The sequence below is a fragment of the Ictalurus punctatus genome, chromosome 2 (genome assembly GCF_001660625.3).
Source record: "Ictalurus punctatus breed USDA103 chromosome 2, Coco_2.0, whole genome shotgun sequence".
Lineage (NCBI taxonomy): Eukaryota > Metazoa > Chordata > Actinopteri > Siluriformes > Ictaluridae > Ictalurus > Ictalurus punctatus.
Window position 1 is genome coordinate 19,804,647 of NC_030417.2, and position 11,565 is coordinate 19,816,211.

At 38.9% G+C, this 11,565-nt stretch overlaps 1 protein-coding gene across 6 annotated transcripts in view; it reads left to right on the top strand.

Moving 5' to 3' along the window:
- Positions 1-10,486, top strand: part of clec16a (C-type lectin domain containing 16A) — a 67,556-nt gene extending 57,070 nt beyond the window's left edge. For 5 of the 6 annotated variants that reach the window (XM_017488834.3, XM_047150941.2, XM_047150937.2 and 2 more), the window contains 4 exons: positions 1-24; positions 1,812-1,961; positions 4,953-5,060; positions 9,061-10,486. The exon at positions 1-24 is cut by the window's left edge and continues 181 nt beyond it. In XM_017488834.3, coding sequence (XP_017344323.1) covers positions 1-24; positions 1,812-1,961; positions 4,953-5,060; positions 9,061-9,491 — 713 coding nt within the window. In that variant the 3' untranslated portion in view covers positions 9,492-10,486. Of the gene's footprint in view, positions 25-1,811; positions 1,962-4,952; positions 5,061-7,770; positions 7,853-9,060 lie in introns of all 6 variants that reach the window. The other variant, XM_053673620.1, reaches the window with a different exon arrangement.
- The last annotated feature ends 1,079 nt before the right edge of the window (positions 10,487-11,565 follow it).

The window sequence follows — 11,565 nt, forward strand, 5'->3', positions numbered from 1 at the left end:
GGATGAAGATGCAGAGAATAGCGGGTCAGTCCGTCACCTAAAACATGCGCCATCATGCCTTTATGTCTTCGTCATGGTGGTGGGGAGCGTTATGTTTGCGCACGTCCCATCTGAGATTCTCTGTAGCACAGTATCTCAAGTAAAACAAGTGTTTGAACATTTTTAGGATTTATATGTAATTATCACTGTAACCAGCGAGTTCGATTTGGGAATCGATCCAAACAGGGTCAAGGTCAGATAAGTGTTTTTTTGTTTTTTTTTTCTTCAGGTGTACATATTAGTAATCAGAAGGACCAGACTTTCTGGCAGTGGAGGCATAACCACCCACAACGTTGGGTTTCTTCTTATTTCTGTACTCATGTTGTGGAGCTTTACAGCCAACAAAGCTTGATTCTTATGTTACATTCCACACATTATTAAAAAGATGATGAATGGAGCTACAGGATCTCAAAAGATATTCCTGCAAGTGAAAACAAGCTCTAGTCATGTTTCTAACTCCACAGAGATTACTTGTGAATTCATTTAAATACAATACAGCTGAATACACTGGCTCCGGGTTAGGTATTGTCTTGCTTACAAGATACAAGATTGCAAGCTTTTTGTTTTGTTTATAATATAACCGCTTATAACTGCATTATAATTTACTCATTTATAACTGATTCAGTTACGATACTGAGTTATTTAAGGGGTCACATGATGCATAAGTGAATCTTTAAAAAAAATTTTTTAATGTTTAAATGATAAGCTGTTCTGATACAGTCCCCTCTGAAACTATGGGAAAACAAGGCCAATTTAATTGTTAGTGCTATACACCAAAGATATTTGGGTTTGAGATCAAAAGATGGACCTGAGACGAGAGTTTAGGATTTCAGCTTTTATTTCCTGGTATATTTTATTTCCAAAAGTATAGGAACAGATAGTCAGATGTAAATTAAAGTAACTAACACTTAATATTTGGTTGCATTTCCCATACTTGTAATAACCGCATCAAGCCGCGGATCACGACATCAGTGACATCACCAAACTGTTGGTTTCTTCTTTTGTGATGCTTTTCCAGGCTTTTACAGCAGCTTCTTTCAGTTGTTGTTTGTTTCAGATTTTTTCTGTGGCTCGTCTCTGTATTTCTTTGCAAATTACAATCTGGCTTTCTGAATGTTACTGCTGATGAGTGGTTTGCCTCTCGTATGGTCTCTATATTTCTGCTCTGGAAGTTTTCTTTGAATGGTGGATTCTGGATCCTTCACCCTGGCCCTGTGGAGGTTGTTGCTGATGTCAAGTGTTGTTTTAGGGTTATTCTTCACAGCTCTCACAATGTTTCTATCATCAGCTGCTGTTGTTTTCCTTGGCCGACCTGTTCCATGTCTGGTTGTTAGTACACCAGTGGTTTCTTTCTTTTTCAAGACATTCCAGGTTGTTGTATTGGCTATGTCCAATGTTTGTGCAATGGCTCTGATAGACTTTCTTTTCTCAGTCTTGAAAGCTCTCTGGTCTTCCTGTTGGTTTATCAACCAATGCAGTCTTCACAGACGAAACCCAGGGCTCAAACCAGGAGTAGATACTCGGAGCAATACATTTTTTTTGACAATCAATCTTAACGGCATACCCGGGCAGCAAAAAAATGGGTGTGTTCAAACACAAAGGTGCCTTGTTCCAAGTTGTTTCACACATCTATATGTAAATATGAGGAAATGAAAGCTGAAATTCTAATCTGTCGTTTCTCAGTATGTGTGTAAGATGAAGCAATTTTATACACACTTTTATTAGTTTCTAGATATGAACATCTTTTAAATTTTTGTTCCTTGTCCATTCAGCTCTCCTCGACCTTCCCGTACAGCCTTCGTCTGAAGTGCTGGGCTTCGGCCAATCCTCTTCCTCATCCTCATCCTCGTCCCAGCTGCCTTTCCGCTTCTATGACCAATCTCGGCGAGGCCCAGCTTTCGCCTCCGTAGATAAGGTTCCAGGTAATCTGATTATATCATGAAACTATTTCTAACCTGCAGTGTGTGTGTTTGTGTGTTCAGGCACATTTGTGTTTATACAACATATTAAACCTGATATTAGGAATTTGATAAAGCTCCGGGTGATCAGCACTCGTGACACATTACCGCACTGTGTATATAAACATATCAGGGTGAAAAAGTGCGCCTTTATTCACTTCTGGACGTCAAAATAGAAAGTCCAGATGAATAGAAAGCAAATTTGAAATAAAGTTATCTTTCACAACGATGTGATAAACAGGGAACATTTTCCTCATTTTTATTATTGGTGTATAATTCTTAGAATAATGAGTTTTTTGTACAAGTAATAAAGCTAAAATAACTATTTATAAATGTTTGTCTCATAGTTATATTATATCTCATAAGTAGTTTGATGAACTACATTTCTCTGAATCCTATTTCAAATATATTTCTGATAATAATATAGGCATTCAATTTATATGTATAGAGCCTTCTAACCATCAACTTTTATTAAAAATAAAAAAGAATGCATTCAATTTATCTCCTTATCTGTCTATCCATCTATTCGTCTGTCTCTCTGTCCATCTGTTTATTGATTTATAGAAATAAAAGCTATACATAAAAGTAACAGATTGATCAATGAATCCATTAATAAATCATTTAGAAACTATTTACAAATAACTAACCGTACTGTTTCTAACTTGCTTCATTTATTTAGTAGTAATTAAAATTAGCTCACTGCTTCAGATTCATCCAAAAATTAAAAGTTAAGGGTTAAATTGTTTTAAAATGAAATTTCTGATGTACCAAAAAAAACCCAGCTCAATCACCCTTTGAGTTACGCACATAATACATCATTTGTTTTTGTCTATTCTGTGGTAGTATGTTAATATCAGGACTCTTCACACAACGCTTCACTTCCTAAATTCTAACACTGACTTTATGGCAGACATTTTCCACATTATACATCAGTAAAAAAAATTATTAACTAAACAAGAACTGGAGTGACCTTTCCTTTCCAGCAGTTGCGTCTTTCTTTGAACTTCATGTCTGTCTCTCTCTCTCTCTCTCTCTCTCTCTCTCTCTCTCTCTCTCTTTCTCTCTCTCTCTGTCTCTCTGTCTCTCTCCAAACAAATGACCCCAACGCTTTACAGCCTGCTTTAGTTTTCTCCAGAATTTCTGAAGCACTTCTCCATCTCAGGTTTGTGGTTTTCAGTGTATTGTTTCACAGTTTCTTCTGAATCTGCGTCTGGCATCATAGGCCACCGAGATCCTCTGGCTTTACTTCACACTTCACGTTTCTTCTTTTTACCTTTATTTATTTATTTTTTTTTTTTTTAAGTCTCTGCTGTGAAGTGGAAAAGAGCAGACATACATTTCACAAGGCGGTAGATTTCTCCAATGGTGGGTTAACAATTGGTGATGCCTTATCTGTTGACATTTTGTATTTTTTTTTAAAAAAGCATCTTGATTAAGTACCTTTGTTTAAACTGAAATGAAACAAGGCATGGCTGACATTATTAACTGATGGGTATCTCATTGACATTCTTCACTGATACTGATCTGTTGTTACCAAGTGAGCCATTGTTTCAGTTTTGGTTAAAATAATGCTCAGAAGTGTATCGATACATTTGGGGCTTTTTTTTTCTCCTTGACGTACGGGTTTGGTGTAGGGAAGTCCTCAGGGTTTTGGCTTAACACAGAAATAAAACACTGATTCATCTGAGGAGTGACGTCACTCATCATTACACACCACATTTTTACCACTAGCACCAAATCACCAAGAAAAAGTACCAGCATGAGCAAAAATCCCCCTCTTCCTGTGTATGTATGTTTGCATAGTTGGTTTGGTAATCTGCCCTCTTCTGAACTCTGTACCGTGAGTGTATACCAAATGTCCATGAACTTTCTGCATTCACCTTAATGTTTAAAATTCCAAATATATCATTTATGGCTACTGTAGTTCCAGATTCAGTTCCTGCTTTGCTTTTATAATAACAACCTACACTCTTATGGGAAGGCTTTCCAGTAGATTTTGTTGTATGCTAGTATGAGTTGACTCAAAAGTATGCCAGAATTATGCACCCTTCTAATGCACCTGGCGAAAAAACCTCAGGTGAGCCAATCACCATATCAACCAGGAATGACTGACAGTTGCGTAGGTGTTACGAACTCTCTGATATTAACCAATATCACCTAAAAGCGCCGCCCAGTCCCCCATCTCATTTGGTGCGTCTTTAGAAGGTTTTAATTTCATTGATGTGAAATAAAATGTCTATGTATTTTCAACACACACACACATACATATATATATATGTATGTATATATATATATATATATATATATATATATATTTATATATATTTATATATATATATATATATATATATATATATATATATATATATATATTTATATATGTCAAATGAAATGTCAAACACTTTCACAAATGGTAGTAATTTAATACTGTCATACTGCATGGCATTGTGAATCATTGATGTATGTGAATTTCACAACACCAGAAAATTCAAATCTGCCAAGTATATACTCGAATCGGCATAAAGGGTTCAGCTATCGTAATTTTGCTATTTTGAAGACAGTAGTTTGATTGACTTATCAGTTTCTTTGGAAATTCAGCACAGTTGACTGAGCTTTAGTAATCTTTACCACTGAATAATTTCTGCAAGAGTCTGGTGTGCTCAGAATTAAGTGTAGAACATGTAGAAACTCTGCGGTTAGTCTCCGAAGATACGGCACCAAATAACTGAAAGAATGTCAGCATTTAATAAAATGATATCATCTGTTTTATGATCAGCTGTATAAAATCTATTCTACCCTATTTTATATCCCAGAAATGTATCAGCTTCCGTTCACACACTTCAAAATTTGTTCACACAGTGCTGGGACTCATTCCAGTTGATTTGTATGACTCTTACCAGTGAATTACCAGTGTAAATGTGTTTTTAAAAAAAGTGTGCGTTTGTTTGTTTGCAGGTTTTGCGGTGGCCCAACAGCGCAATTCCTCCCCGAGTTCCAGCTCCAGCATCACAGCTCACTCTGACTCAGTCACCTCCAGCAGTGTGTCTACATACAGCACGTCAGGTAACACACACACACACACACACACACACACACACACACACTCTCACTCTCTTAGAAGCTCATCAGTTGCGTCCTCAATGACACTTTGCACTCCGTCAGATCTGTCAGACAAACATTGCTATGGCACATTTCAAACGGATTGAATGATTCATTTATTTTCTTTGTCATCAAACAAATAAACGGGAATTTCATTCCAGTTCACATGCAGACAATTCAGATTAGTCGGGAATGTTAATTACATTAACACAATGTTAACACACTGCTCCGGGCAGTGTGTTGAAAGATGTGAGTGTGAAACTTCCTCTCGCACTCTCTATGCCTTTGTGAGATTTAAATTACACTGAGTGCAGGTAGGTTCAGTTGAGGTTCCGTAGAGATTCAGCTCTAGTTCCGTTGTCCCTTAATATTTTATAATATCATTATGAAAATGTAGCACGTTCGCCTCACACCTCCGGGGTCAGGGTTTGATTCCCACCGTGGCCCTGTGTGTGTCGAGTTTGCATGTTCTCCCCGTGCTGCGGGGGTTGCCTCCGGGTACTCCAGTTTCCTCCCCCAGTCTAAAGACATGCATGGTAGGCTGATCGGCGTGTCCAAAGTGTCCGTAGTGTATGAATGGATGTGTGAATGTGTACGTGATTGTGCCCTGCGATGGGTTGACACGCTGTCCAGGGTGTACCCCGCCTTGTGCCCCATGCTCCCTGGGATAGGCTCCAGGTTCCCCGTGACCCTGAAAAGGAGTAACCGGTTGAAGATGTATGGATGGATGGATTATGAAAATATTCCTTTTTTTTTTTTTTTTTTAATAAAGTAGTGAAATTAGACAGAACCGTATGTGATCTGTCAGGTCACACTAAAGCTCAAATACATCACGGCATCACAAAGCACAATGCCATAATAAGGAAATAAATGAATGTTAATATTTAAACTGTACAACAGTTTTATGAGTGTAATCAAAAAATTACAGACTGTTATATGAGTCGCATTCATTCACATATTTGAAGTTTTCCTGAGTAGGGGTGGAATTTTCCGTCCTTTCTCCAGATCTCCGACAGACGACAGAGTCATGTCAGAAGTTGACGATGCTTTTGATTGCAAGAGCTTATCGGGCAAATTTCTCGTCATGCACATTTTCACACTTTAATCTGTCTCCACATCGAGACATGTCCAAGCTCCTGCCCTGTGGCAAATATGGGATGTTAATGAGTTCCAGATGTGGCAGGCTTCTTCCAAGAATTCCACAGAACAGCGCTATTATAACAAGATATCAGATGACATGTTTTTTGTTTCTTTTCAGGAACCGAAATTCCCCGAGCACAGACTTTGACCTCAGAGTAGTAAATGCTTACTTATGGTAGTGTGGATTGACATGTCGGCTTGTATAAACAGATTTAACGTCGATCCAATTTTTTTGCGGCGACAAAAGCCAGAATTGAATGAAGCTTTAAAATGTAACCCTGAATGTTGCAACCGGATTAATAGAATAGTCAGTGGAAGTAGAAATATAACCACAGACATCATCAACAGCATCGTAACATTAAGCTAACCATTTTAGATTTAAATATGTTTCAATTTGTGTATTTGTAATATTAACAATGTAGTAGGGTACTAATAATATATGGGAATATTGTAATGTCATTTTTTAAAATAAATAAATAGTTAGATATGTATTAAAACCAACATTACATATAAATAAAATGCCAAATAGTTTCACATTTACACAAACTATGAAATGTTGAAACATCTGTTGAAATTAAAAGAAGAGGAAATTTTATTCAGAAGTGTTAAAGGGGTGTTATCTTTGGTGTAACGCCATCCTGAAGGTGTTCATAATCTGCCCCTCCTACACCGGGGTCCCTGTGTGTGTGTGTGTGTGTGTGTGTGTGTGTGTGTGTGTGTGTGTGTGGTTTTGGAAAAACCTGAAAGCCTTAGAGCATCTTGACACCGCAGAAACCCAGGAGAAGACATTCGAAGAGATAAGGCAGTGTGTTGTGGCTTCTGTGACATCTCCCACACGATTTCAGTCTCTGAACTAGAGGAGTTTGACTGGTTCACACGTCTGGTGTTTTATTTCATTGGTAATCTTTTAAGCGTTTGTGTAGACTCGACAGTTAGGCATAACAAAAGCAGAATGACCTTTAGGTGAAGCTCAAAGGTCTTCCTCCTCTGCCTGGTTTCTCTGGAAGCTCTCTCTCAGAAGATGAGTTCACAGAAAAACAGTGATGGTGCAATGATGCTGCACCACAATGGAGCTGAGTTTTTTACTTTTGCATGGTGACTTTGCATGCTAGACTTGCACCACGTGGCCAAAAGTATGTGGACATCTGACCATCACATCATCCATACGTGGTTCTTCCACTAAACTGTTACCACAAAGTGGGAAGCGCACAATTGTAGAGAATGTCTTTGTGTGCTGTGGCTTTAGAATTTCCCTTCACTGGAACGAAGTGGTCCTGCATGACAGTGCCCCTGTGAACAAGAAGACATGGTGTGCCTTGGAGTAGAACTCCAAAATCTAACGGAAAGCCTTCCCTGAAGAATGGAGGTTATTATAAGAGCAAAGAGGGAATAAATCAGTAGTGTGATGTTCAACAAACACATAATTGTCCACATACTTTTGAGCATGTAGTGTATATGTAGGTTTTACGTCTGCTTTATGATTTCATGATTTCTTCCCCATCCCTATGACGTATCCCCCTCTGTTCTCCTCTAGTCAGGTCTGGAAGCGAGGGGCGGAAGTGTGCGTTTTTTCTCTCGGACGATGCCGGAGAGTGGGTTTAGACCTCCACACCCAGGCATGTCAGTGTGTCGCTTGCTGCCTCGGATTCGGCCCCTCAACAGCATGTGCACTAACATCCTGTAGACTTCCTCGATTTGCTTGTGGTGATGCTAAGTGAATCAAAACTAACAGACTCTCGTTTCCTCTCAGATCATAAAGTAAATCATCCGTGTGACTGGAATTTTTGCATGACCCATTCACAATTAAAGGAAATAACATATTGTGCGGATGAAATATTTCCCAGAAATAACGCAGAAGGAGGTTTCTTATTAGTTAACAAGCGACGATGTCTGTCTTATCACTGATTTACCGTAATTATTAATTTAGTCAGAATAGACCATCAGCCAAGACGTGTTTAATATCTGAAATTTTCTTTTGTTTGTTTCTGACAGATTTACAAAGCTAGTGTAGCTAGCAGATAAAATAAGCATGTTGCCACATGATTAGCACCTCTGGGATTTTACAGTACCTTTTTTTGTACACAAATCCTGTCCATATATTACATACGACACCTCTATAAACCGGGACAAATGGAAATAAAGTCCCAGAGATAACAGATAACAGTTTGTATCTCCAAGTTGTATCACATTTATCTTTAGTACATCAAGATTAGACTCAGGTAGGAGGCATGGCCTAAAGTTTAAAGATGAAGTTGTACACAAGTAGAAATGATTTAAAAGATATTAAGTTTTTGTTTTTTTGTTTTTTTTGCTTTGTTTTTTTTAGCTGCATCTCCACTTTAACCGTGTGTTAACAGCTTACATGGGTTTTTCTTTAAATATTAAATATGGTTGCATATATTTGTCTTCAAGTTTTTTTTTTATCAAGGAGAGAAAAAAAAACTTGCTTCCTGTCATGCGCACCCTGAGAATATTTGAAGCTCATTTCTGTATAAATTGTAATGTAAAATATTTATCGGCCCAACCTTCCACCACAAACCAGTGACTACTGTACCTCTTAAATACCTCTTCTTCTGCATTTCCAGGGGGGGGAATCAACTGAAGGAATAAATACAAATAGTAGTATCCCTATTTAATACAGAAAATCTTTTATTTATTTTTTTATTTTTTTATTAAGTACTTATTAAAGAAAGAAATGCAAGCAGCCTGGCTTCCACTATTTTGTTACTGCTGTGTGTGTGTGTGGGGTGTGGGGGGGGGGGGGGGGCACAAATGTGTTGTACAGGTCACATGTTTCTAACAGGACTTGCTCTAACTGTTTTAGCGCCGGCCGCACCCCTGGCACCGAGCCTGACCCCCACCGCCCAACCCACCATCTCACTGCTGTCAGAAACCAACACTGACTCGCTCAGCGTCGACTCGCTCACCCTGCTGCCCCCAGCCGACCCGCCCTGCCTGCGCTACTTCACCCGGGATGAGGCTGTGCCCGCTGACCCCGACATCCACGTGACGCCCAACCTAGAGACCCCAGAGGACAGAAAGGACATCCCAGCCCTCCCGGAACAACACGGGTGTTATCCCAATCCCGATTCAGGAGAGAACAGGAAAGATGATGGACCTCATCCCGTTTCTGAACCAGCTAACATTTTTGAACCTGATGTAACCTCAAGGTCAAGAGAGAAGGCCGAGACTGAAATTCCTGCTCCAGACCCTGAGGAGAACCTGGATCTGGAGCAGGAGACGGAGATAGACTGAGACACTTTTTCTGTTCGTTTTTTTCTTTTTTTTTGGTTGAAGAACCAGCTGAAACCTGAACTTTGCGTTCTGGTTTATGTTTGTTCATCACAGCGGTGGCTTTTGTCATGTCCTGTGCCTCCTCTTTGTTTAAGAACTTTCTTGAATGCAACATTTTTTCTTGGGCAACAGTAGGGTTATTGATCGTGTCTTTCAAAGCACATCTTTGTTTCTGGTCTGAGCACTATTGTTTTCTTTTTTTGTTTTGTTTTCTCTGCACTATGGTGCTGTGTGCATGACTGAGTTCGGAGTTATGACTGCATGAGCGATTGAGTGGGATTATTCAAGATGTGCGTGTGTGTGTGTGTGTGTTGTGTGATTGATTGTGTGACTGAGAAGGAGGAAGACGCAGGGGCGAGTGGGTTTGTTTTTATAAATATGTGGGTGAGGGAATACCCGCTTGGTTTTACCAGTCTTAACACTGAGGAATGTACCATGAGTTCTGGGTCTGTCCAGCGGTGCTCTCTCCTGGACGACTCTCTCGCTTTGACTGAACACATTTGCACTTCAAGAGCAACAGATCGTTTTCTTTTTTTTTTCCTTTTTTTCTTTTTTTTTGAGACCGGAAGTGAAAATCCGGACGTGAACACGCGTTCACACGGAGAACTGGAGAACTCAAACAAGCAAACTTACTCACCTGTACTGGTGCATGCAACTGCAACAAATCTCACACCGTCAAGATGCTCAAACCTGGTTTTACATCATCACACACTTCAAATGTTTTAACATACTCGAGTCTTACCACTCAGCTCGCAATTTTTCTTTCCCCCCCCCCCCACATACTTGAATCAAGACATGTGGGTTTTGGAATTGATCCAACCAGCTGTACGTGATTCGGAGCAAGGAAATAAAAAATTGGACAGACTTACCTATTCCCAGGATAAAACTCAAAACGCAACCCGCTGAATTTGCTAAAAATGTCTTTGATTAAAGTGCATCTGAATTTTAAAAAAAAAGGGATTGGTTTGATGAGAACATTAAAAGGGTGCAGATTTTATAAACACGGGTTTATAATGTTTATTATTTTCCACCATATTCTGTCATCTATTATTTATCATTCATACCACAGATTTACATTTAAAGCTTCAGAAGGTTTCCCTTTCACAAAATGCTTCCAAGTAGAACCCTTATCGGAAGCTTTGAACCTTCAAAAACTGCACCAAGTACCAAGAAGTTAAATGATAAACCCCTGACAGGTTAAAAGAAATTCCGAAGGAAAAAAGAAAAGGGTTTGGTGATAAAACACATACCATGTTAATACACACACACTGGGGGGAAAAATGGTTCTTCATGGTTCTTTTACGGGTTCATTGGATAATCGAAGGTTTTTAGCTTATAAGAAAAGTTTCTATGTGGAACAACCGGACAAGCCTTAATGGTTGAAATGTATTTAACGATCGTACGCACGTAAAAACAAACAAACAAATAAATAAATAATTTGGTCAATCAACTTAAAGGTCATTTGAAGGTCAGGAAAGTTTCCTAGATTTGCTTTGATAATCATATTCGGTGTTTTGGTTTCATATATCGGTTAATGTTTCAGTACTTTGCCTCATGCCTCATGTTTGACTCCAAGGTCATGAATGTTATTTAAGCAATGTGCACAACAGACATGTGATTGGCTGAAGAGAGAATACATCACATATACACATCTCCACAGCAGTAGATGAACAAGATGTAAGCAACAGTGAAAAATTTGAGAAAAATCGCTGTTTTAGTTAAGAAATTAGTTTCGTTATTTCTTTCGTATCAAACATGAAGATGTTAGTTTGCTTGTGTTCATTGTAGATTTGTGGTATGAATTATAACGGATGGGATAAACGTGGCTCATGTTTTATAAAATACGCACTGTTTTACTCAACGCATCTGTAAATTTATTGCTCCAGATTCAACTCTCACAATCACCTGTGTGTGTGGGGCATTATCTCTCTCTCTCTCTCTCTCTCTCTCTCTCTCTCTCTCTCTCTCTCTCTCTCTCACTCACACTCTCACATTCTCTCTCAGTCTCTCGCTCTCTCACACTCTCTCCCCACTC